This window comes from Crotalus tigris, unplaced genomic scaffold (genome assembly GCF_016545835.1).
Source record: "Crotalus tigris isolate CLP2741 ecotype Arizona unplaced genomic scaffold, ASM1654583v1 scf7180000019935.411523, whole genome shotgun sequence".
Classification (NCBI taxonomy): Eukaryota; Metazoa; Chordata; class Lepidosauria; order Squamata; family Viperidae; genus Crotalus; species Crotalus tigris.
In genome coordinates this window covers 124,374-150,770 of record NW_024097779.1, presented here as the reverse complement: position 1 = coordinate 150,770, position 26,397 = coordinate 124,374, and the positions used below count along the sequence as shown (strand labels likewise).

General features: G+C 43.2%; 1 protein-coding gene across 4 annotated transcripts; it reads left to right on the top strand.

The window, feature by feature from the left end:
- The first annotated feature begins 1,995 nt into the window (after nucleotides 1–1,995).
- On the top strand, nucleotides 1,996–16,332 carry LOC120317910 (testis-specific serine kinase substrate-like). Of its 4 annotated transcripts, none has more exons than XM_039364953.1 (7): nucleotides 1,996–2,564; nucleotides 6,305–6,539; nucleotides 10,588–10,683; nucleotides 12,296–12,345; nucleotides 12,581–12,739; nucleotides 13,037–13,195; nucleotides 15,644–16,288. In XM_039364953.1, the coding sequence occupies exons 1-7, from the start codon at nucleotides 2,410–2,412 to the stop codon at nucleotides 15,783–15,785; spliced, it is 996 nt and encodes a 331-aa protein (XP_039220887.1). In that variant the 5' UTR covers nucleotides 1,996–2,409; the 3' UTR covers nucleotides 15,786–16,288. The 4 variants fall into 4 exon arrangements, with proteins under 4 accessions (XP_039220887.1, XP_039220888.1, XP_039220890.1 ...); XM_039364954.1 differs by having other exon boundaries at nucleotides 10,588–10,671; nucleotides 15,644–16,278; XM_039364956.1 differs by lacking the exon at nucleotides 13,037–13,195 and having other exon boundaries at nucleotides 15,644–16,332.
- The last annotated feature ends 10,065 nt before the right edge of the window (nucleotides 16,333–26,397 follow it).

The window sequence follows — 26,397 nt, the reverse complement described above, 5'->3', positions numbered from 1 at the left end:
GGAGCACCCGCTATCACTCGCGCGGCTGCATTCTGGACCAACTGTAGTCTCCAAATACTTTTCAAGGGTAGCCCCATGTAGAGCGCGTTGCAGTAGTCCAGACGTGAGGTGACAAGGGCATGAGTGACTGTAAGGAAAGCCTCCCGGTCCAGGTAGGGTCGCAACTGGTGCAACAGATGAACTTGTGCAAAGGTCCTCCCAGCCACAGCCGTCAAATGATGTTCCAAATTCAGCTGTGGATCAAGGAGGACACCCAAGTTGCGAACCCGCTCCGAAGGGGGTATATTTTCCCCCGCAAGAGTCAACACTGGACAGTCGACATGATCCTTGGGAGGCAACATCCAAAGCCACTCGGTCTTGTCAGGATTGAGCCTGAGTCTGTTAACCCCCATCCAGACCCTCACGGCTTCGAGGCAATGGCCCATCACATCGGCCGCTTCACTGAGAGAGCTCGGGGAGGAGATATATAACTGGGTATCATCAGCATACTGATGAAACCTCACCCCGTGCTGTCTGATGATCTCACCCAGCGGCTTCATATAAATGTTAAATAGGAGGGGGGAGAGGACCGACCCCTGCGGCACACCGCATTCAAGGGGCCTCGGGGTTGACCTCTGCCCTCCCACCAGTACCGATTGCGACCGGCCAGAGAGGTAGGAGGAGAACTACCGTAAAACGGTGCCTCCCACTCCCACCCCTTCAAGTCGTCGCAAAAGGATACCATGATCGATGGTATCAAAAGCCGCTGAGAGGTCAAGTAGCACCAAGGCAGAGGAATAACCCCTGTCTCGGGCCTGCCAGAGATCATCCATCAGCACGACCAAAGCGGTTTCTGTGCTGAAGCTGGGCCTGAAGCCAGATTGAAAAGGGTCTAGATAATCCGCTTCATCCAGAGACCGTCGGAGCTGGAGCGCCACCACTCTCTCTACAACCTTCCCCAAAAAGGGGAGATTGGAGACTGGACGGAAGTTATTTAAGTCAGCCAGGTCCAGGGTAGGCTTCTTGAGAAGGGGCCTCACAACCGCCTCCTTCAAGGATTGCGGAAAAGACCTCTCCCTCAATGAAGCGTTGATCAACACCTGGAGCCAGCCTCGTGTCACCTCCTTGGCAGCCGAGACCAACCAGAAAGGACACGGGTCCAATAAACAAGTGGAGGCGCTCATTGCTCCCACCGCTCTGTCAACATCCTCAGCGGTCACAGACTCAAATTCATCCCATAAAACTGAGCTAAGACCTGCCCCAGTCATCTCAGAAGGCCCTGCCCAATCGGAGTCTAGGTCTGTCTGAATCCGAGCGATTTTGTCTGATAGGAATTGCACAAATTCCTCCGCTCTACCCTGAAAGGGCTCCCCGGCTTCCCGAACGTTAAGTAGGGAACGGGTCACCCTAAACAGGGCGGCGGGGCGAGATTCTGCAGACGCAATAAGTGCGGAAAAATTGGAACATTTTGCCGCTCGTATCGCCACTAAATAAGTCCTAATATAGGCTCTTAGAAGTGTCCAGTCGGATTCGGAGTTACTAGCCCTCCAGCGTCGCTCTAGACGTCTCTTCTGACGCTTGATTTTATTGTGGTTTTGTTCTGTCTCCACCTATATTTTTCAGGAGTTTCCAAGCTTCTCTGCTGTTCTGTTTCATGTCTAGGTTCTCCACTAATGCACATTGGTTAGTGCTTGCATCAGCTCTATAAATAAATAAATAAACAAGCTAGGGAAGGCTGACTTATTGACTTCTCTGTCAATAGAAAGCACCGCAGGTTTGAAAAGCAGCACCTCTGCTCAATAGGCTGTGAAAATGTTTTGTGACAGATGAAACGAGGGGCCAATCAAATATGTTTAGGTCAGTTTGGTGCAACTAGACAAAGTCCAGGCATGGAACGCAGCATTGCTGAGGTCCCAATCCACTATCATGACTCTGCCAGCCATTTCCAAGGAAGATGGGATGCAAGGCCTGGCCGTATTTATCTCTGATGTCTGAAACTGTAAGTGATTGTAACTAAGAGGAAGACACGCAGGCAGAGCTAAATGAATTTTGTTTAAAAAAAAGACGATTTCATTTAAATAAATTGGTTTGAAATTTTTAATGATGTTTGGGTTTCACATATAGCTAAGCCATAGTTCAACATGATTCAGTTATATCTATGCAATACTTTTGAGGTCAGCATTACAGCTTTGGATTAATTTTCTTTCCATTGAACTCTATACCGACATCATAGAATGTTGGTGATATAAATGGTTGATGGAAAATTGGAGTCACATGATTGTCAGCACCATGGCAACTGTTGTGAGGTCATAGGAGCAGCTGGTAGATCCTTGCCCTACTTGGAGGCGCTCTGGATTATAAGTGATAGATGTTCCCAGGTACAGGCAAGAAAATTTGTGCTCGTACCAGATATCGACCCCCAAACCAGTAATGGCCAACATGGTGAAAACCATCTGGCAATTCAAAGAAATAAATGAGGCTGGAGACACACCAACAGGAATTGAGAGTCAGACTCAAGGCAGCAAGGAGGAGTTTGGAAAGACTGCTAGTATCTCCCAAAAGAAGAAAGGTATCCCTTTCCATGGGTGAGTGATCTGGGAAGGGAAAGAATGGAGGTAGAGTTCAATGTATTTGTTGTAGCAAATTTTGTACAGGGGTGTGAGTATGCTAGTAGCACATCTGTTTGCCTACAGATGTTTTCAGATTCAGTCCCAGGGATCTTCAGGTGAAAAGACCAAAGCAGATGATGCAAAAAAAAAAAAAAAAAAAAAAAAAATCTTTTCCTCCAGAATTTGGAGAGTTGCTGCCCTCAGATCCCAGCTTTGCTGGACTATAGCTTCCAGAATTTGTGGCCTCATGGTCAGTATGAGAATAATGAGTTTCTAGTTCAGCATTAGGCTAAGTAGATAATCGCATCTGATCTAGAGCAGGTACGATATAATAATAATAATAACCATAACCATAACAACAACAACAATAATAATAAAGTTGGAAGGGACCTTGAAGGTCCAGTTAACTCCCTGCTCAGGCAGGAAACCCAATATCATTTCAGACAAATAGCTGTCCAGTCTCTCGTTAAAAACTTCCAGTGCTGGAGCATTCACTGCTTCTGGAGGCAGGTTGTTCCACTGATTAATTGTTCTCACTGTCAGGAAGTTTCTCCTTAATTCTAGGTTGCTTCTCTCCTTGATTAGTTTCCATCCGTTGCTTCTTGTCCTGCCTTTAGGCGCCTTGGAGAATAGCTTGACTCCCTCTTCTTTATGGCAGCCCCTGAGATATTGGAACACTGCTATCATGTCCCCTCTCGTCCTTCTCTTCATTAAACTAGACATACCCAATTCCAGTAACTGTTCCTTGTATGTTTTAACCTGCAGTCCCCTAATCATCTTTGTTGCTGTTCTCTGTACTGGTTTCATCATACTGAAGCCACGCCCACTCCATTGCCAGCAATGCAAAAAGAGTCACGATACGTCGCGACCTGCCACATGACATCCATGTTCTAGAGTGATTCCATCAAATCAAATTGGTTTTTTGTTCCAATAACATGCAACTTAAAAGCTAGTAAGCCCTTCTGCATACTTTGTGCTGATTCAAGTTCAGGAGCTCACACTTTAGTTTACCCTTTTTAGCAAAACATATGAATCATTGCTCCTTTTTAAAAACTCATTTCTGATTTCTATCCAGGCAAGTGGGAGAAAAAAACTCCTTCCCATTATTTTCTTCATTTTCTGGTCCAAATTATAGTTCTGAAGAAACATCCAGGTTTTCCATACGTATGGCTGTTAAATACTGCTTTCTTAAGTGAGACATTTGTTCACTCAGCTAGATTAGAAATTGCACCTTAAGATGGTTGTCACTGAGATCTCAGAAATCCTGGCTTTGTATGTGCTTGATTTATTTTTCCCCGGTGACTTTTTCTAAATGTAGCCTTTTCTATAGACTTTGAGCTAACTTAGAATCCTACAGAGTGGCTGAAACAGTATCTTACACAGTCATTTGCACTTGGTTTGATATTGTGAACTCTGAGGTAGCAGACAGGGTCCTCTGTGACATTAATTTTGCCATGAGCAGCTTGAATTCCTCATCCAATTAAACTTTTCAGTAATGTTTTGTACAACTGACCATGAAAGTTTTTTGGACTATCTAAGAAATGGATAGATGTGATGGTGGGTGGGTGGCATTATTCTGCAGTGGTTCCATTTTTTGGTTGTATTTGTAATGTCAAGAGAAGACAACAGAAGTGACACTATATGGCATTTGAATGTACAATGCTCTAGGATTCCATTCTCTCTCCTCTTATCTCTCCTCTTTTTGTTATTTAAAGAAACCACTGGGAAAAGTCATTTGTTGATTTAGAGGTAAAGTTCAACAGTATGTACTACATTACACATAACGACACCAAACTTTATAGCCTGAACAGAGCAGGAAATGCAGAGAAATTTTCAGGTGGGGTAAACTGAAGCCTCTTGATGCGGGTGAAGAAGGAGAGTACAAAAGTTGGCTTGAAACTCAATATTAAGAAAACCAAAATCATGGCATCCGGCCCTCTCAATTCCTGGCAAATGGATGGGGAAGAAATGGAGGTAGTGACAGATTTTATTTTTCTGGGCTCCAAGATCACCTCAGATGGGGACTGCAGCCAAGAAATTAAAAGACGCTTGCTCCTGGGGAGGAAAGCTATGGCAAATCTAGACAGCATACTAAAAAGCAGAGACATCACCCTGCCAACAAAAGTGCGTATAGTCCAGGCCATGGTTTTCCCAGTTGCAATGTATGGCTGTGAAAGTTGGACCATAAGAAAGGCTGAATGCCAAAGAATTGAGGCCTTTGAACTATGGTGCTGGAGAAGACTCCTGCGAGTCCCTTGGACTGCAAGGTGTTCAAACCGGTCAGTCCTAAAAGAGATTAACCCCAACTGCTCTTTAGAAGGCCAGATCCTGAAGTTGAAACTCAAATACTTTGGCCACCTAATGAGAAGGAAGGACTCACTGGAGAAGGGCCTAATGCTGGGAAAGATTGAGGGCAATAGAAGAAGGGGACGACAGAGAATGAGATGGCTGGATGGAGTCACTGAAGCAGTAGGTGTGAACTTAAATGGACTCCAGAAGATGGTAGAGGACAGGAAGACCTGGAGGAACGTTGTCCATGGGGTTGCGATGGGTTATAGTTAATTGCGATGCAATTAACAACAACAACAAAACTGAATCATAGCATGAGGATGTTATTGCTTGTTCAGAAACAATTGGTCTTATTTTGTGCCCCAGTGTTGGCTTTGGAGAGATTCACATTCCTTGACAGAGTTAGGATAAAAATAGGGATCATTCTGTATGATTAGCAGGTGGATTATATTACGAAGGAAGCCTTTCCCAAGTGTTGTCTAGTGTTTCCATTGTGTTCCTTGGGAATGAAAGACTTTGACAGACACTCTTATCCTCCTTGCCTCAACATTGTTTATTCCAATATACTCTTCGTGGGCTGCCTTTGAAGATTACTTAAAACTCAAGTTGGTGCCCATAGGCTGCGAGCTGAGACCTGCTTCAGCAGGGTAACATTGGCCTGTGAACTATATATTGGTTAACAATAAATTTCCCTATAGAAAATCCTTATTTTATTCTATAAAACCTTCCCCCTGTTGGGCTATGATACTTTAGGAACCATCTTCTTCACATAGATGTTGTGGGTCCTACCTGGGAGGGGCTTCTTTGGAATCCACTCCCCCCCCCACTTTAAGAAGTAATGGAGATGGGAGTCTTTTTGATAGTTGCCCTATCTCTTTGGAATGGTCTATTGCTTAAATTTATTGGTAAAGGGATATGATAACATGTAAGTCACCCAAAATGTGTTAACTTGGCTGTAATATATAAATAATGTAATACATAAGTAAAACCAGATGTTCTAACAATGTATTGGATTTCAATTCTCAAAATTTCCAGGACGATATTCCAGAATTTCGATATAGTAATCCCATAAGTTGGGGATGTTAACAACAAACACAAACTTAGAAAGCATCATGCTTGGGAGAAGTGAACTAGGATTTTGTCTGTCATTATTTTCATATCTTCATGTATTGACAACTGTTTGCTCATGAAAGGAGTTTAGAAAGCATGGCAGAAAAAATGATAAAATTGCTACCAGCCAAGGGTTGTTTTTGGTCCCCAAAAGTTTAGGTTGCCAAGAAATATGTTAGCCATTGAGGCATCATGAGGCTCTTTATTGTAGTAAATTATCAAAACTACCATAAATATATTCTGTAATATATTGTGTAAGAAAAATGTAGTCCATTATTATTATCTAAGGATAATATGTGTGCTTTTTCCCAACCCAGAGTTAAGCCCCATTTTACCAGTGAAAGTCCTAATCTGAACTTGAAGCGTTCTTCTGCTTGTACTAATGTTTCTCTCCTGAATCTTACTGATGGGGAACGTGATGATTCCACCACAGAGAATGAATCCACAGATGATGAGGGCTTGCCATGGGGAGCAGGGGATGAAAAAAGGGATCTTCTATTTCCCATCAAACCAGCTTGGTCAGAAGATGAAGACGATGCTTCTAGCCAACAGGTGAGGAAATAAGTCACAAGCCCACATACCTGTTGCTGCTTTACTATATCATTATATTGTTCTGAATTAGCATTGTTCTAATAATAAACAAGTAAAAATGTTTTTCCTCCTTTCCCCCCAAAATAACTCTTGTTGTTGTTGTTAATTGCGAAGTCGTGTCCGACCCATCGCAACCCCACGGACAACGTTCCTCCAGGTCTTCCTGTCCTCTACCATCTTCTGGAGTCCATTTAAGTTCACACCTACTGCTTCAGTGACTCCATCCAGCCATCTCATTCTCTGTCGTCCCCTTCTTCTATTGCCCTCAATCTTTCCCAGCATTAGGCCCTTCTCCAGTGAGTCCTTCTTCTCATTAGGTGGCCAAAGTATTTGAGTTTCAACTTCAGGATCTGGCCTTCTAAAGAGCAGTCGGGGTTGATCTCTTCTAGGACTGACCGGTTTGAACGCCTTGCAGTCCAAGGGACTCGCAGGAGTCTTCTCCAGCACCATAATTCAAAGGCCTCAATTCTTTGGCGCTCAGCCTTTCTTATGGTCCAACTTTCACAGCCATACATTGCAACTGGGAAAACCATGGCCTGGACTATACGCACTTTTGTTGACAGGGTGATGTCTCTGCTTTTTAGTATGCTGTCTAGATTTGCTATAGCTTTTCTCCCCAGGAGCAAGCGTCTTTTAATTTCTTGGCTGCAGTCCCCATCTGAGGTGATCTTGGAGCCCAGAAAAATAAAATCTGTCACTACCTCCATTTCTTCCCCATTTATTGCCAGGAATTGAGAGGGCCGGATGCCATGATTTTAGTTTTCTTAATGTTGAGTTTCAAGCCAACTTTTGCACTCTCTTTCTTCACCCGCATCAAGAGGCTAAATAACTCTTATGGCTCTTAAAATAATGTGATTATCCCAATAGCTACTGCTTGCCATCATAGTTATTTGTTTAAGTGTATAAAATACTAGTCTCTTTAGTGCTACAGTAAATTAATAGGTTCTCTTGCAAATTTCCCCCCAAAACATTTGCACTCTTTATCTACTTGAGGTCTATATGTCATTTGAGTGCATACTCCATTTAAAGATGCTATTTTTCATCTTTCCCTAGTCAACGGAAAGTGTCTGTTTTGTTGGAACATCTAGTCTTATCTGTGTCTATTATTTCAGATTTATCACATTGTCTCTTCCATCCTCCATATCCAGAGGAAAAGTAAGCTGGTATTGAGATACAGCAGCCAAACTTTAAGCCAAACACAGAATTCATTACTGGTGTTTCTCTAATTTCAGGAATGCTTCTACAAGGCATGCTGGATGTCTGCCTGAGGAGCACTTGATTCAAGAGCCAAAGAATCATAGTAGTATACATGGAGGCTGTACTTTTTAGCTCTATGGTGGACTTTCTGTAAGGTCCCGGAAAATAATTTCATTGTGAGCTTCCAATAACACTCATAAAATAATTCCAATGTCTTTTTGTTGGGCCTAGCAATTGTTTGATCAAGCAACTTGGATGCTCATCTTAATTTGCTTTTCTTTTTTTTTTTTATAGATATTTTACTGATTTTTTAAGTATAACAGTCTCCAGTGCCTGGTGTACAGTGTGTTCTCTTGGTTTATATTTTAACAAGAAAAAAAAGGACAGTAATAATTAATTAACAGTCAACAATGATTAAATTTTATAATCCCATAATATATTAATAATACATTTATTTGATCTTCCCTTCTCCCATTTGTATTTTCCTTCTTCAACCTTAGCCAAAATATAATTCTTAATATTTTCAATATATAAATGATTAGGTATAGACATTTTTTATATTTATACAAATAATAATAATCTCTTTATATAACATTTTTTTCAGCTTATATTATTCTCATAACCATCATCTCATTAGTTCAGCATGCATCCTATTTTTATAATTTCGCTTAGATTCCCTTATATTCAATTCAATTCTTATCAGCCATAATTTCTTCATATTAGTCATCTAACTGTCTAAATTTTCCCATTTAGGTACATCATCCCAATATTTTATGTCACGCATTATAAAAATACTATACTTTTTATCTGTCTTATAGTATCTAGATATAATATCCTTTTTAATCAGTTTATATTTTACTTATATATTAATAAAAGTTACATCAACCTACTATTTTAACATTTAATATATTATAAAACATACTATATTACTTAAATCTCATTATCCTTCTTGTTATAAGGCCCCTTTATGTTTGAAATTCTCTGTTCTTTTAGCCATATTCAAACAAATGTTTATTCATGTAATAGTCCATCTGTTAGGGCGAGTCAAATCTTTTGTGTCTGTCTCTGATCTTCTTCTTTTGCCAAGTAATTTCCAAGTTGATGTAGTCTACTTACCCAACAGTTCCTGTATTTTTTACAAATGTTGTTGGGAATACAAAAGATGAAGTAAGTAAGATAAATACTTTCTGTCTCCCAAACTTTGATGATTCTCCTGATAATTCCATTTTCCTTGTTGTATCAGAACCTTGTAGATTTTTTCCTGTTTGTGTCAAATTGTAATTCTTTTCCTTTGTTATTTCATCAATTTGATCATGCTCTTCTAGTTTGTAATCCTCTGTCTGATTTGTTTGTTCCTTTGTTGTTATTTCCTGGGTATTTTTTAATTGTAGATTTAGATGGAGATATGCTTATTTAAATCATCAAAGTTGTTTCAAATTTTGTCGTGGTTTGAATCTATTGTCATTTGTATTTGTCCTAACATTACATATATTTTCTCCGGGAAAGTATTTATCTTGCCTTGCTAAGCTAATTCCTTTAGGAGAAAATATTGTATGTGGCATCCTGTCATTTTTTGATGTGTATGTGATATCCATGTTGTCTCCCTCCTTCAAATAATCTTTCATCAAAGTTTTATTTCAAAAGTCAGTTTATCAGTCAGTCAAAATTACAGATTTAGTATATTAAACTAATTTAAATCCTTCCTGCAAATTCTCCTCTAAAAGATTAGCCAAAAAGCCAAAGTTTTTTTTCCATAAACAGTTCTTAGGTTTAAGCAACAGTCCAGCTGTCTTCAAGATTATTTGCAATTCAAAGGAACAACTTTTTCTTTTTTTTCTGGGCATTCTGCCAATTTCTGAGTCCTTATTGTTCTATTCTCTGATTCTTCACTAGATGTCAGCAGTTATTTCTTTTTTCAGTTTTTCGTACAACCAAAAAGTTATTTTTATTATGTATTTTTATAATCCTATTAGAAATTTTTTGACAGTTTTTTAGTTCCTAGATTTGTCCAGACTGAAATATTTTAAATTAAATTTTAGTATATATCTTTCCACCTTTTATGTTAATTCACCATTTCCCTTTGTAAGGGAATGGGGAGATAGTCCCCTCCCTTCGCTTCTGGAGATTTTCTTGCTTTGGGGATCTTTTCAAGGATTTAAATAGTAGATAGAAGAAAGAAGATCAGTACTCTCACCAATTCTAAGCACACTGTTCACTGATGTTTATGTTCGTGCTCTGAGACTTTGGCTGCAAGCTGCTTGGGTAGAGGCTGATCTCACACTAGCCTTTCTCCTGTCGGGTTCTGGGGGCTTTCCCCGGATCAAACGAAGCGATTGCCGTCGCTTTGTGATCGACGGGGCACCCCCCCCATCACAGTCACCTCTCTGGGGCAATTTCGGACCCATCTAGGGTCCCCCAAGCAGGAAGAAACTAGCCGTGGCGAGCGGAGGTCCGCTCTCGCGTGCCCATGCGCTGCAGATGCAAAAACTGGAAGTCCCTTAGTTTGCTTTTCTTTTAATTTATTGATAACTTCATGTTCTCCCCAATTCCCAATAGGGGGCATTTTGCATCTGTGCAATCAAAAGATAGCCAGAAGTATTTATACATATATTTTCCAAATTTATCATTAGTAAAAAAGAGAAATGGGAGAATTTTCAGCTTCCTCCGTGCCCCAATTTCTTGAAAATAATTTTATAGAAAAGAAGATACACAACATTGAATACAAATCCATGTGAGCTCATTTCTTTTGCTTGCTTGCTTGCTTGCTTGCTTGGCCACCTGAGTTTCTCCCCTCTCCTGAAATTTCTTGAAGGAAAGCTGCCAAACGGTGACAAAAGCTGTGGAGGATGCAGAAATTAAGACCAGCATGCTAGAAGAAAACTCAGCCCTCTTGGAGGTGAGACAGAAGGTGCCCATTTTTACCCCTTTCTCTTTGAAGTCTTTCCCTTTTTTCATCTTTGTCAAGGGATGCTCTTTCCAATAAAAGAAAAAAGTATGAAGCTTTTAGCAAAAGAGAGCCATTGTCTACCAGGCATTAAGGGGATTATAATTCAGATCCAAGGTCAACCATTAAAACTTGCTCAGGGTTACCTATGCACAAAATGATTGTTGGAAAATTTAGAAAAGGAAACTGTGTGGAAGAGAAATAAGCTTCCTCAACCATGCTTGATTCCTTGTGGCAAAGTTTTTTTTTTTTTAGCAACAGTATGAAACGGTTTGTTATTATCTTTTACGTTCTCTAAGATTTTGTTTTTAATTTCTCACTCTCACCAGCATTATGGAGGGATTAACTTTGGACTGGCTCTGAAGAGACTGTAGACCCACACCTGTAGACACACATATGATTGGTTTCTTCCAACCATATCTCTTTGAGGGGCTGGGCTGACCGAGGGAGGGCCTGGGGGTCTTTCAGTCCCCTGAAAGGGATACTGCTAAAAGAAACCAGAAGAGTTAGAACTAAACTTGCCAGTTTGAGTTTCTCATTCAAAGTTGGAGTAGAAATCTAATTAACCATCATGGTTATTTATGGTCATGTGATTTCTTAGTGGGTTATCTTGAGTATTATATGATTGACTGTCAACATAGCTATGTTCAGTTAGTTGCTATCCTCTGTAGACTTCTAAATAAAAGGTGGGGAAAGGAGGAGGAGGAAAAAGATGGTGCAAAGTCTCCATCTTGTCCATCTTCAGGGTTTTGGCACAACTGTCCCCTTTTTTAAATGCTGTAAGTTTCTGCAGTTTGTCCCTTTCATTTACCTTTTTATCAAATGCAAATGGTTGCAGATAGTTTGGATTCCATCACAAAAAAAGAACATAAAACCGCATTCTTCTGATGATTTGCTGAGTTGTATTTTCTAAAGGTTCACTTTGAGGTGAAGGATGTCTTTTAGATGAACAATATGTTCCTCCTCTTGCTTTAGCCCAATTGTGTACCACATCAGCAGCCAAGCCAAGGTGACCAATTGTTCCAGCAGCCCATTCGGCAGGAAGGAAAGGAAATGAAGAAACAGAACACTGAAGAGCAGCCTGTTTAATAAGATAGTCGGAATCACGTAATTGGAATCCTGGCCCAAGCTTGTTGCAATGCACATAACAAAATGGACAGGATTTAATCAAGTGATCACAGCTGCCTCATTGACTTATTTGACCCATGACCCTAAGGGAAATTAAAGTAATCAATACACACACACACACGCAAAAACAATTGCCACCAAGGATAACTTTTTATTTTAGCCTTTCTCAGGTTGGCATTCTCCAGGTATATTGGAAAACTACAATTGGAGTTCCTAACTAGCCTAGTTATATGGTTGGAAATTAAGAACATTGTAGTTTCTTACATCTTGATGTTAGGTTAGAGAAAGGTATTTTGTTGCCTTTGGTGCTCCCTTTTATTTTCTTTGTGGATTTGAACTCTGTAGAGTTTTACTGTATCAGATTGCTAATTGGAAAAGAGAACAGCATATAAATATACTGAACGCCCCCAAATTAATCTTATTCTTTCCCTTCCCCTACTTTGCTTAGGAGAAACTGCATAACTTGCAGCACCAGGTTCAAGTTGAAGACTTTCGTTGGTAAGATCTCACGTTAATTGCTGGAACAGGGATGGCGATTGGGGTCTCCAAATAACTTTTGTACCTCATAAGTAGCATGGAGGCAACATCCCCAAGGTTGCCCATCTTTGGGGAGAGTGAACTTCAATAGTGCACTGCTGCTTTGGTATCTCTCTGAGATGAGATTGGAGGGGTGGAGCCTTGATTTTGCTAGATGTCCTCCAACCTGGTCTTTTTCTATCACATCTCACTTTAGGAAATGGATGCTGGAGCTGGCCCAGAAGGAGGTCTTGCGGCTATTGGCTCAGCTGGGGATACACTTGGAGGGAGTGCTTCCCCAACGGGAAAGGACACAAGTGGAACAAGGCCAAGCACTCAGGATGCTGCGGGAGGAACTGGATGAAGTTTCTGCCACGTATGTGCTTCTCTTGAGCAAAGAGGCTCCCTTTTCTTGAAGCTGGATGGCCATGTCTCTCTTCCAATCTCCAATTCTCTTAAGTCCTTTTGAGTTGTGGCCTCTTATTACCAGTGAAAAAAGTATCAGATTTAAGAGATGATGGAGTCAAGAATAATCCACTGTTTACTATTCCGTAGAGCTAAGATCTATGTGGCTGCAAATTTGCATCTCTCTGAGCTGTTACAGGGCTTTGAATTTGGAATCTGTGAATGTTTGCCATTTTACTGTCGCCGTTTTCCTTTCTTCTCATGCCAGGGCAAAGCGAGCATCAATATCACTGACTAAGCTCCGTGTAGATCTGGATGGGCTCTGGCAGGTGAATCCACTCCTGGAAGATGTATCTCAATATCTTGGAACATTCAAAAACATAGAAACATTCAATTGGCCTCCTTCTACTTGTGCTAGATGTTCCAGGTACCTAGTTCAAACTTCAGGGTCAGAATTGAAGAATATATGCCAACCTGATAATGAGAATCAGAAGGCTAGACTAAGGATGGATTTGTAGATTAGGGCAATATTAAGTTTGATTTCCCTGAGTTCATGGAGGCCAGTGACAATAAACAATGGTTTTCTTAATCACAATTTATTAAACAAAGCATAGCCGTAGACATACTGTACGACTAATTGAGCCTGGAATTATAGTCATAAGTCATGACAGTCATTAAACAGGTCACCATCTGACTGCACCTGATTTTACAACATTTTTTTCAGCCAGCCATCCATTTCATAGGCGGCTTCTCTGAACTGCTGGCCATGGGCTGTGGAGCTCCAGAGTGTGCCTGTCGCGGGGCCGGCAGGCTGTGGTTGCTGATGGACATTGTCGGCCCCCATGCACTCGCTGGCTTCTGTGTGAGGGAGCCAATGGTGTCAGGCAGCAGCCGCCCTAGACCATGCCTCGCCTTGCCCTGCAACAATGGCACCCCCACCCTGCCTCGCCTTGCCCAGCCTCACCCTGCAGGACGAGCCTCCAGCCCACTGGCCCACCTGCCAAAGACCCCCTAGATCTCCCCCAACCCTGCCCAGCCCCCACAGGCATCCCTCCCCACGAGCAACATTGAGGTGACCATGCCCAGCTTGGCCACACTCACCCAGTCTGCCATGATCGTAGCCATGCCCACCCAGTGCGCCACGCCCACCTGGCATCTGGCGATAAATAAGTGGGTTTTGGGTTGCAGTTTGGGCACTCGGGCTCTAAAAGGTTTGCCATCACTGACCTATGCTTTGTAATCCCCAAGGGAGCCAAAAGCTAAGATAAAACCAAACTTACCATATTATGGCTTAGAATGATCGATTGACTGATTAAATCAATTTAATAGCTTTCCAGTTGACATATGAACCAGAGCAGTTTACACCAATAGAAAACAAGTAATAAACCCTTCAACATTAAAATACAATAAAATTAACTTTATCAACCAAAGTAAATCCAGAAATGGTCAGCTGGGAGAAAACCTCCATACCCAATGTCTAAGGAAAAGACAGGTCTCAGGCCTTTGAAAGATATGGTCAGGGCCATCTGAATTTTGGGAAGAGTGCTGTGTAAGAGGGCAGGCACAGTGAAAAAGTAGTTCTGGGTGCTCCAAATAAAGCAACTTAAATGAGGGGTCTCTGAGCATGACTACCTTTGTCATAGCTTATTGCAGTAATCTCAAGTTTGACAATTTTATGCTGTATGGCAGTGATGGTGAACCTTTTAGAGACCAAGTGCCCAAACTGTAACCCAAAACCCACTTATGCATCGTCAGGTGCTGGGTGGGTGTGGCCCATTGGCTGGCTATGGCCAATTGGGTGGGTGGATTCCATTGGGTGAGCATGGCTGCGGTGGTAACGACAGACTGGGTGGGACTAAAAAGTTCAGTCAATCAATTCCAACTTTGCAAGATCTTTTTTTCCCCCGCGAGAAGTTGAAATTGACTGAACCTTTTTTTTTTTTTTTGCACACGGTGGTGGAGGCCTAAAGCAAAAAGGTTTTATAAAATCCAGCTGAAGGCCTAGAACTGGGGCGATGGCGCATGTGCCCACAGAGAGGGCTCTGAGTGCCGCCTCTGGCACCCGTGCCATAGATTCGCCACTGCTGTATGGATCTCAGTTCCTAGAATCCCTCACTTTTTTAGAATAGAATAGAATAGAATAGAATAGAATAGAATAGAATAGAATAGAATAGAATAGAATAGAGAACTGGAAAGGATCTTGGAGGTCTTCTAGTCCAGCCCCCTGCTCAAGCAGGAGAATCTATACCTATCCAGCTTGATATTGCCTATCAGGGTGAGAAAGCCTATCCAGCTTGATATTGCCAAGGGTGAGAAACATTCTCTTATTGGATGGACATGATGAATGGGAACAGTTACAAACTAAGTTTTTTTCTATCAAGTACTACCCTCCCAAAAACTCCTTACTTAAAAACAGTCCATAAACAGTATGTTAACCCAAAACACTGATTTAGTTTATAGATTTCCTTTCATGGACCAGCAAGTAATTTCAATTTTCCAGTTCACAAAAGAGAAGGTTCGGCATTACAGAAGCTAATTTGACTAATCACATGAGCAGTTAATTGGCTGCTGCTGAAAATTGAGATTTCTATAACATCCAGTATCTGGCATTGGCTTTATATTCTTGACAACATCTGTTTTTCATTTCTTTGGAAAAGGTCAAATTGCTAAAGCTTATGATAATGGCAAGTATGCTTGGAAGAATGAAAAGGACTTGAATTTTAAATGGCTTTCTAAAATTCTCTTTAAGCTTAGAATTTTCACACCTTCTCCTCTCCTCTCCCCTCCCCTTTTTTTCTCTCCTGCTAACAGTATTTTTTAACCCTCTTCGAACTTACTTTTTTATTTCACTTCCTGGTTTATTTCCTACCAACAGCTACAGCACTGCAAATATAGAGGTGCTGCAAAAGATGTTTGAGAATGCAACAGCACCAATTTTGGAGGAGCTGAAGCAGCGGGCCCAATCAGAAGGTATATGCCCCCGTTGCCAGCATTTGCAGAAGACGATGACACAGTGACGCACAGAGTAGACTAAGCCCAGACTTTCCTGCCCCCAATAAAAAGATTTCAGAGTGAAACCTTTCTGGAGCATTCTTCTAACCTTGAGTCGATGCTGGCCAGATCATGATCTGGGAGATTTGGAGCAGATCCATTTTGATTATGTACAATCTGCAAAGCTACCTTTCCCTGAATCCTGTTCCATTATAATGTGACCTCAGTTCATCAAATTTCTGGCAGAAGTCTATTTCAAATATTTGACTTTGATAGAGTGGAGGTGATCTTCAGTGTGCAAAGCACATTTGTTTTTTCATTGCTTAGCTCCCTTCTTGCTAGGCTCATAGCAGTCCAAGAGTTAAACGCAGCCTCTGAAAGTCTTGAATGCCTTTCTTGAGCTCCTCTGGTCCCTATTGGCCAGTCATCATATCTCTCCACCCACCCCCTGAGGAGCGATATGGCCATCCATTCTCTGTTGTTCTGAAAGTCTCCATATGGAAATGCAACCAAAGCTCTGTTTTTGGACTATTTGAAAAATAATAGGTATTATCAGGATCTCTTCCTTCATCAAATGCCAAGGGAGAGGAGAATAGGAAGGGCATGAGCACAATGTTTGTGCAGACTCATTAATAGAACAGGAAAAAGGGAGGTCCTTAAACAGGCCTAGAAAAGAGACTTAAAAACTTTATTTATTAAATTCATATCCTATTTGCCAAAATGCATTCAAAGCAGTCAATTATCCTGAATTATAAATAAAAATTGGTGTTGTGATGAAGAGGTAAAACGAGGTAAAACAGATTAATAATAAAAGGATGTGTTGCTTCTGTGCCTTTTACTAAGGAAATCAGCAAGACGTTCAGGCAAATATTCTACCCCAGGAAGCCGGCATATTCCAGTGCTACCTTTGACTTCATTGAGCCTTTGTTACCTGGGGGAGGGTAACACTGCAGCAGCCGCAGAAGCTTGACTGAGAGGCAGGGGGCTGGCACAAAGTAATAGATGTAGTCCTGGAGGTCTGTGGAAGCTGAAAAGACAATCTGAAAGGAGAGGATACAAGCAGGGCAGCCCAGAGAGCCGGTCAGAATCTCCACATCTGGTCTATCAAAACAATCATATTCCCCAATGATCACTACGCCATTATCACAAAAATTTGTGGTTCGCAACTCCCTGAGTAAAATTAGCTATATCACAAGACTCAGGGGCAAACTGTAGGACGATAAATGGCCCTTATACCACTACTCCCAATTCAAGCCCCCAACTTCCCAAGCTACTATTATGGTAAAAAAAAAAAAAAGAAGACAGTTGTGTCGTTCAGCAAAAGAACAAAGAACTGTGTGCTTAGCTTTGGTAGAAAGAAGATGGAGAACACAAAACTCTTATCTATCCATATGCACTGTTGCTCTATCATTATATTGTATTTTGTCTGAATAAATACTGCATATACTGCAGCATGTGAATAATAAAGGAGCAGGAGGGAATGGAGTAGCTATCAGCCAGGAAGAGAAGCTGCCATTAATGGGGAAAGCTTATGGGAGAAACTCCAGAAAATCCTCCTCCATCTATATTAGTCACGATGTCTGCAACTGGTCCAATGAAAAAGCATACGAAAGAGATAGTTTGCATCCATCAAAGAAAGGGACTGAGTTACCTGGCAATAAATTCACAGATTCTCCAGCAGGATGGCTGTAGAGTCCAATGGTTGGGTTCTATGATAGCCTTCCTGCCTGGCAGACTGGGTAAAAACTTTGGCCACACCCTTCCCTTGGGCGTGACCCCAGTTCTGACTCAGTCTCGAAGCCCGTTAGCAGCTAGAAAATTAGCTCCTGACAAAAAGGATTACAATTAGCTTTAAAACCCTCTTCTCTCTGCCAAAATTTCAATTAGGTAGAAAACTCACAGGGAGGCGTTTTTTCCCATTTAGCTCGCGGCTCCGAGCAGCCGTCAGATCGCCGTTCCTGCAGGCGTCGCTTTGAGGAGTGGTGAGAGTATTGTAAAAAAAACAAAAATCACCGAGCGAAGCGGTGAGAGGCAGCGGAGGCATAGGGAGCCTCGGCTGCCCTTATCTCCCGGATCAGCTGAGGCGTGCAGAACTAAGCTCCAGGGCTAGTCAGAACAGCGGGGCCCAGGTTTTGGAAGGTTGCCAGCAAACGGCAAATCTTCCAGTACTTAACGGTCGGGCTTAATTTAACCCGTGACTCACCAGATTGCCCGGGAAAGAGCAGTCCGTTTCGGGGGCATCGTGAAAGGTTCTAGCACCTAGCTTCTGCCCCCCCCCCAAAGCCTCCTCAGCCAACGGAACGACTGTTGGAGCCAATCCACCATTTTGAGACTCGTGGCTCTCTTTGGCTGTTAACAGGAAGGCGTGGCCCTCACACAGACTCCATTTTGGGTTGTATCTCCTTTAGCCTCCATTTTGGGTGGACTCTTATAGCCTCCATTTTAGGGGCTCATATACTTGAAAGGGTTTTTCCACAGGAGCATGGAATAGAGAGACAGAGGGAGAGGTAGAAAAGAGTTACCAGCACACCCGGTGTCTGTCTTTACAGCCACAGATTGGGGAATTCATTCTCACAGCACTAGCAAACCATTTGCATTCTATCCGGGCCGTTGCAAGCGCCCCTGGTGAAGGAGAGGGAGGAAAATTTGAATTGTTCCACTGTTCTTCAAGGTGACCTTTAGTCACTGCTCCACAGGATCCTTCCTTGCAAAGGGACCTGTCTGTCCGGCCATTGTTTATTCTGTGCAGGATAGGCCTTCCAGGCCTCAATTATCTGCAACCGATCTGCGTACTATTCATTCCCCACCCCAGGTATTGCCTACTCGGGATACCTGGCCACAATGGCAGACAATGTCTCGCATTCAGCTATGCAGGGACCCCAATTCCCCCCCTCCCGCAACCAAAACGCAGATCCACAGAATCTGAGGTGGGGGGGAAGAAGAAGGCTAAAACAAAGCACCTTATCCAAAGGGGTCCATCCAAAACAGCTGAGCGAGAGGCCTCGAGGAGACATTTGGCTCTAGAAAGACAGTTTGCCAGGGCCCAGAAAACCAGTTCCAATGGGACAAGCATGGTTTCCCCTGCTCCATTGGTGGCCTCTATTACAGAACCTACTCCCCAGGAGGTTCTTAGAACTTGGTATCCTTCGGGGGAAACCAAACAGTTGGATTCCTCCCACTCCTCTTCACCTGCCTCCTCACCAGACCATACTCCCATTGTGGCTGCGTCCACGGACAAAACCCAGGAGGACATATGGTCTGCCCAATTTCAGGCATTCATGCAGGATGCCTTTTCCCAGTTCATGGCTTCTAAGGGCCAGGTAGCCTTTCAACCATCCCATAAGGGACCAAACAAGGCTCCGGCTACAAACATTTCTGAAACTTCCTCTCAAATAGGAGAGGGAGAATTATTAGACCTAGACATGTCTGATATGCCCCTCTCGGAGGATGAGGGGACCGCTCCTGAGCAGGCAACAAGCTCTGGCCTCTTCGATCCAGCTCTTCTAAAATCACTTTTGATAAAGGCAGTCTCTACGGTCAATTTGACCTCAGTTCAGGAGGAAAATCCTTCTACTAGCAAAGAGGCAAACCCTCTCTTTGCCAAGAAAGTTCCACAGGACAAGTACATCCCTTGTCCTGAGGTTTTCCGCACCACGGTAGAGGAGCAATGGGTTTCCCTAGCAACACCACCAGCACCTAACAGTGTGGAAAGGAAACTATTCAATGTTTCTCCTTCCTTTTCGGGCATATTAGATGTCCCTGCAATAGATAGTCCCTTGATATCATTATTCTCTACTTCTGCGATTCCAGGGGACATGGCGGAGGCCTTGAAACCAGAGGAAAAGAAATTTGAGCACTCCCTCTGTCGTTCCCACATAGCCGCAGCCTGGGCGGCCAAGGCGGCAACATCATCATCATTCTTCGCCAGGGCGTGTATCATGCGGCTGCGCGAGCTACAAACCACTGTACCTCCAGATCAGGTCAGAGCTCACCAAACTTTGGCCAAGATACTGGCGGCATCACAATTTATGGCGGATGCCTCACTTCATGCAACCAAGTATGTGGCAAGATCGATTGCAGCCACAATAGCCTCTCGCAGATTACTGTGGCTCAAAAATTGGAAGACAGATCTGAAGGCCAAGTGGCGTCTTTCGATGTCCAAGTACAGTGGGTCATTTTTGTTTGGGTCCATTCTGGATCCACATGTAAGCGAGAGTAGGGACAAAAGGAAAATTCTAGTCCATCCATCAAAGAAATTAGACAGGAGAGGCAATCAGGAATTCCGGAGGCAAAGTTTCCGCCCAGGCAACTCCTGGGACTGGACACAGCCCTTTCGATCAGGGCAATCCTGGGACTGGTCTAGAGGCTCACGATCCTTCTATTCAAGACAGGATCGTTCCCAGGATCGCCCAAACAGGGGAGCCAGAGGCCAGTTTCAGTCCAGGCGTTCCTTTAGAGGATCGGGAGGCCGACCCTTTAAACGCGCCAAGTGACGCCAGACAGGACACTCCCATAGGAGGTCGGTTAGGGAATTTCATCGAGGTCTGGGAGCAGACCACTACCGACGCCTGGGTCTTGGAGACAATCAGGCATGGCCTGACCTTGGACTTTTGTTCTCCCCCACCAGACCGATTCATCAGATGTCCCATCTCCAAAAAGGTACACAAGGCAAGGCTGATAACCTTGGCCATAGCACACCTCTTGTCAATTCAGGCCATAGAAAGGGTACCAAGGGAAGAGGAAGGAAGAGGATTTTATTCCATCTTTGTGATACCAAAGCCATCAGGAGGGTGGAGAGCAATATTGGACCTAAAGGGCCTGAATTATTACGTAACTTACAGGAGGTTCAAAATGCAGTCCCTGAAATCCATCCTAATCAGTGTCAGGAAGGGCGACCTCCTGTCCTCAATAGATCTCACGGAGGCGTACCTGCATATTCCCATCCACCCCAAATACCGAAAATTCCTCAGATTTACCTATGCACACCGGCATTATCAATACAGGGCACTACCCTTCGGTCTATCCTCAGCCCCAAGGGTATTTACCAAAATCCTAGCAGTAATAGCGGCCCACCTCAGGCTGATGCCGGTGCGTGTACAGTTTTATCTGGACGACATATTGATTCAATCCAGCTCACAGAAGCAAGCAAAATTAGACCTCCAGACCACAATCCGCGCTCTACAAGAACACGGATTCTCAGTCAATGTAGAAAAGAGCCATCTCACTCCCTCAAGGAAGCTACAGCACCTAGGAGCGGCGATAGACTCATCCCAGTGCAGGGTATATCTTTCCCAGGAGCGTCGAAGCAGCATCTCCAAGCTGGCTCATCAAATTCAGAAAGACAGGAGAGTACCTTTGATACAGCTCTCGAGGCTCCTGGGAAAGATGATATCTTGCATGGGCATTGTCCCATGGGCAAGACTCCACTCAAGGGAGTTGCAGTGGTTCCTCCTCCCCTATCAGAGGAGGAGCCTCAGTACCTCCAGCAGGAGGGTCTTGGTACCAAAATATGTACTGAAATCACTGAATTGGTGGATATCCCCCATGATGCTCAAGGGGAGTATATTCAGGGAACCGAACCGGATCACGCTCACGACAGACGCGAGCCTATTCGGATGGGGAGCACATCTGGGAACTCAGATAGCACAGGGCCAGTGGAATCAGGAGGACCTCACTCACAACATCAATTGGCTGGAGCTTCGGGCCATTCACCTGGCTCTACGTCAATTCTCCCACATAGTAACGAGAAGACACGTTCTCGTTCTAACAGACAACGTAGCAGCCAAGGCCCATGTCAACAAGGAGGGAGGAACACGATCCTCGGAACTAATGCAGGAAGCATCAGCTCTGGCTCGGTGGGCAGAAGCAAATGTGAGTTCCATCAGAGCAGAACACATCTCAGGGGAGACAAATACCCAGGCAGACTCCCTGAGCAGAGCCAAGGTGGATCAGTCGGAATGGCGTCTGGATCCGGCTCTGTTCGAGGAGATCTCCCGGAGGTTCGGACAAGCGCATCTGGACCTATTTGCCACTCCCAAGAACACTCAACTCCCCAGGTTCTTCTCCAGATTCCCGACTCCGGGATTGGAGGGAACGGACGCTCTCAGGTGTCGGTGGCCGACGCAACTTCTGTACGCCTTTCCACCGCTGCCATTAATACCGGCAACCATACGCAAGTTGATCCTGGAAGTTGCAGAAGTAATCTTGATTGCTCCACATTGGCCACGGCGCCCGTGGTTTGCCGACCTCGTGGATCTTTCAATATCACCCCCATGGAGGATTCCCCCGGACCGAGTAATACTCAGTCAGGGCAAACTTTTACATCCAGATCCTCAGTGGCTACAACTAGCCGCTTGGCATTTGAGCGGCAAAGTTTAGCCAAACAATCCTATTCCTCAGGGGTGATATCGATCATACAAGCATCAAGACGACCTTCGACAAACAGGATCTACGATGCTACATGGAAAGGTTTTTGCAGGTGGTGCGTCCTACTTCACCTAGATCCAACCTCAGTATCTATTCCCAATATTCTAGATTACCTATTGGAAGGACTTAATAAAGGCCTATCAGTCAACACTATTCATAGACAGGTATCGGCCCTCTCAACTGTACTTTCCTGTGACAACTTAACCTCTCTGGCGCAACATCCAGCGATTAGCGCCTTTTTGAAGGGTGCGGCCAATACTAAACCTCCTGTTATACACAGGTACCCGTCATGGAACTTGCCCAAAGTTCTTCAAGCCTTGACATCAGCACCCTTTGAGCCTCTTGACTCATGTTCTCTTTATCACCTATCGTTAAAGGTAGCCTTTCTAGTGGCTATTACTTCAGCGAGAAGAATCTCGGAACTAGCAGCACTGTCAGTGAGGAAGGATCTCTGCACCTTCTTCAAGGACAAGGTCATTCTTAGACCAGACTCTGCATTCATTCCAAAGGTAAACAGCATCTTCCACGGATCTCAGGAACTGATTCTTCCCGATTTCTGCCCAAAACCCAGACATAGACTAGAACAGAGATGGCACAAGCTGGATGTATGTAGAGCGTTGTGTTTCTACGTAAAGCGCACTTCGTCCTTCCATAAGACGGAAGCATTATTTGTTTCCTTCCAACCATCAACTATGGGAAAGAAGGTGTCATCTTCTACCATAGGTAGGTGGATCAGAGCCTGTATAGCCCTACGTCTCGCAGGCACTACCAGTGCCCCCACACGTGACTGCCCATTCAACACGCAGCGCAGCCACATCAGCTGCGTTGTCCACACAAGCATCGGTGGAAGAGATTTGCAAGGCCGCAACTTGGTCTTCTCCCTCCGTATTCATTAGGCATTACCGTTTAGACTCCTTTGCCGTAGCGGATGCTGCCTTTGGTAGAAGAGTACTACAGCAAGTTGTATCTGCTCAGGATTCAGTGGCCTAGACACTCCCTCCCAGGGGGACATGAGGGCTTTGGTATGTCCCAACCATTGGACTCTATAGCCATCCTGCTGGAGAAGGGGCATTGTCTTACCTGAACGCCTTTTCTCAGCAGGATGATGTAGAGTCCAAGCCCCCCCCCCAGGTATTAGGTCTAGGCAGGTATTGGACAAGGAGCTACCGTATCGAATCCAACAAACAGTTCTCACCTAAGTCAAAACTGGGGTCACGCCCAAGGGAAGGGTGTGGCCAAAGTTTTTACCCAGTCTGCCGGGCAGGAAGGCTGTCATAGAACCCAACCATTGGACTCTACATCATCCTGCTGAGAAAAGGCGTTCAGGTAAGACAACGCCCCTTTTCTGGAGAAATATTTAAACATTTCTTAAGTGAATCACTGCAGTGGTTAAATTAGTAACACAGTTGTTAAGTGAATTTGGTTTCCCCATTGACTTTGCTTGTCAGAAGATTGCAAAAGGTGATCATATAACCTGGGACACTGCAACCGTCATAAACATGAGTCAGTTATCAAGCATCCAAATGTAAATCACATGACCATGAGAATGCTTCAATGGTCATAAGTGTGAAAATGGTCATAGGTCATTTTTTTCACTGCCGCTGTAACTTCAAATGGTCACTAAATGAATTGTTGTAAATTGAGGACTACCTGTAATCCTGTACAGAAAAGCAAGAATGCTGTCTGGAAGCTGGGAGAGAGTGATAGACAGGTATTTTCTTAATTATTCAAAGTTCCTGCTGAAATGTTGCCATTCTGAAATCTGAATCTCTAGGATACCTGAACAATTACCACCAGCTCTTCCTCTTCTTCCTCAAATTCTCACTCAACCCAATAGGGATCACTTTGCTTCTTCTCCAAAATTGATTATGCAGTAGAGGATTGTTCACCGAGGACCTCAATCAGATAGTGGAGGCTTTAACAGTTTCTTCTCAACATCTGTCTGAATGTTTTCCTGCTATTGTATTCCTTCCCAGTACTCAATTATTCAAAATCTAATGACCAGTAAGGAGGCAATGGTCATCCATCATGAACAGTATAGTCAATCCTGGCATCAGGTCTTCTTAGGTCCCTTCCAATTATATCTCTATGAATTTGCTATTGTTTTCCTACTTCTTTCTTGTGTTTGAAGTTATTCTATACTGTATTTGGTTAAATTGGTGGTTTGCATGAGTTCTTTAAGAATCTCAACATGTTATTTCCTTAGTGCTAAAAAGTAAAAAATAGTGACCCCCCCTCAAGGACTTGACTTTCCTCCTAAAAATTTAAAAGGACATTCCTGGGCCACAGAAAAATAAATCAAGGCAGTTCAGCAGATTGGTTTTCCTGCTTTGTGATGCCTATTTTTTTTTCTTCTTTCTGTTCCATCAGTCCCTCTGCTAAAGTTTAGATGTGATGAGGAAATAAAATTAAAAATCTATTTCTATTAAAAAATACTTTGAGAAACATCTATGGGCAGCAGATGTCCCACTGAATAAAGTGCCCAATATATGAGCAAATCCAAGAAAAAGGAGTCAAGAATTTCTGAAATTGGGTTTAGAGGTGACTTACCCAATTAGTTTTCTTCTGACTTACTTTCTATCATGGTTTCCATTTCCTTCTCTTGCATAGCCCATTTCCAAACCTTCTTCTTTCCCCAACTATGCCTCTGCAATGCAAACTATTTGGCTTTGAATGTGCTTTCTGAAGAAACAAGGGATTCCTTCAAAAAGCAAGATGGCCCAATTCCTACCTGTCATGATGGAGAAAAAAATGTCTTTCAAATGATGGGAGACACTGAATCCGCCTGCTAACTAATTAGCATCTGGTAAGGAGTGGTCAGTAGCTGGAATAATTCAAAAGTGTTGATTCCTGTCCCTACGGTAACCCTGGACATTCTGAGATGCAAAGAGAATTTTCAGAGTAGAATTTGATGATGTAAAAGTGATGTCACTGCAGAAGGCAAGGAGCACATCAGTGATGGCTATCAAGAGGTAAGCTTGGGAGGAAAGAAAACATCCAGTCCTTCTGATGACTCACCTTCTCTGGTAGCCAATCTTCACTTTAACAGAAATGGGAATAAGCCTTCATTTGGGCAGTAGATCACTTCTTTATTCCTTCAGCTTTCCTGAGTGGGCAAAAGTTAGCAAACCTCACTTTGTTTCAGCTGCACAGGAAGAAAGGAGTTTATAACCACACAGTTTACAACAATTTTAAAACACTGCATTTTAAGACCATTTTAAACCATTACTGAAATGCTATAAAGTAAAGGGTTTATATGTTTCACAATCGATGCAGGAAAGGCCTAAGAGACTGAGTCCCCAGCCCAACACCCATTGATGGTTTGGTAATTATAACACTGCCTACATTTCACAAGAAAACATGGGTCCCTAAATGTATAGTTTTCTAGGTCTATTCTGCAGATCTCTGGATGATGGCAATATCCAAAGTCTAGTTAGATGCTAGATTCCATCTGGCTGTACCAAGATAAGAACAACATGTGAGTTTTAGATTTATGAGCTGACTCTCCAGAGGTCGTCACTGCAGTTTTTTAAGTTCTCATCTTCAAAAAAGGAAAAAAAAATGGATCCAGGAAATTACAGACCTATCAGCCTAACCTCAATTCCTGGGAAGATTCTGGAAAAGATAATCAAACAACGAAATCAGCGAACAAAATCACTACTAAAAGCCAACATGGGTTTGTCAAAAACAGATCATGCCAGACAAACCTTATTGCATTCTTTGACCAAGTGACAAAATTAGTGGATCAGAGGAATGCTGTGGATATAATTTACTTGGACTTCAGTAAGGCATTTGATAAAGTAGATCATAACCTACTACTTGATAAGATAGAAAAATGTGGGTTAGACAGCATCACCACCAGATGGATTCGTAGCTGGCTGACCGGCTGTACTCAGCGTGTGGTCCTCAACGGAACTGCATCTACATGGAGGGAAGTGTGTAGTGGGGTACCCGGGGCTCTGTTCTAGGCCCAGTGCTCTTCAACATCTTCATCAACGATTTGGACAAGGGGATAGATGGGGAATTCATCAAATTTGCAGACGACACCAAGCTGGCAAGAATAGCCAACACTCCAGAAGATAGGCTTAAGATACAGGAGGACCTGGACAGACTTGAACCCTGGGCGCTATCTAACAAAATGAAATTCAATGGTGAAAAAAGTAAGGTTCTACATTTAGGCAAGAAAAACCAAATGTACAGGTATAGTATAGG

Coding starts and splice junctions, on each gene's coding strand:
- LOC120317910 (XM_039364953.1), top strand. CDS start 2,410: ATGGCCAACATGGTGAAAACCATCTGGCAATTCAAAGAAATAAATGAG. Junction 2,565..6,304: donor AAAGGTATCCCTTTCCATGG/GTGAGTGATCTG, acceptor TTCCCAACCCAG/AGTTAAGCCCCATTTTACCA. Junction 12,740..13,036: donor CTGGATGAAGTTTCTGCCAC/GTATGTGCTTCT, acceptor TTCTCATGCCAG/GGCAAAGCGAGCATCAATAT.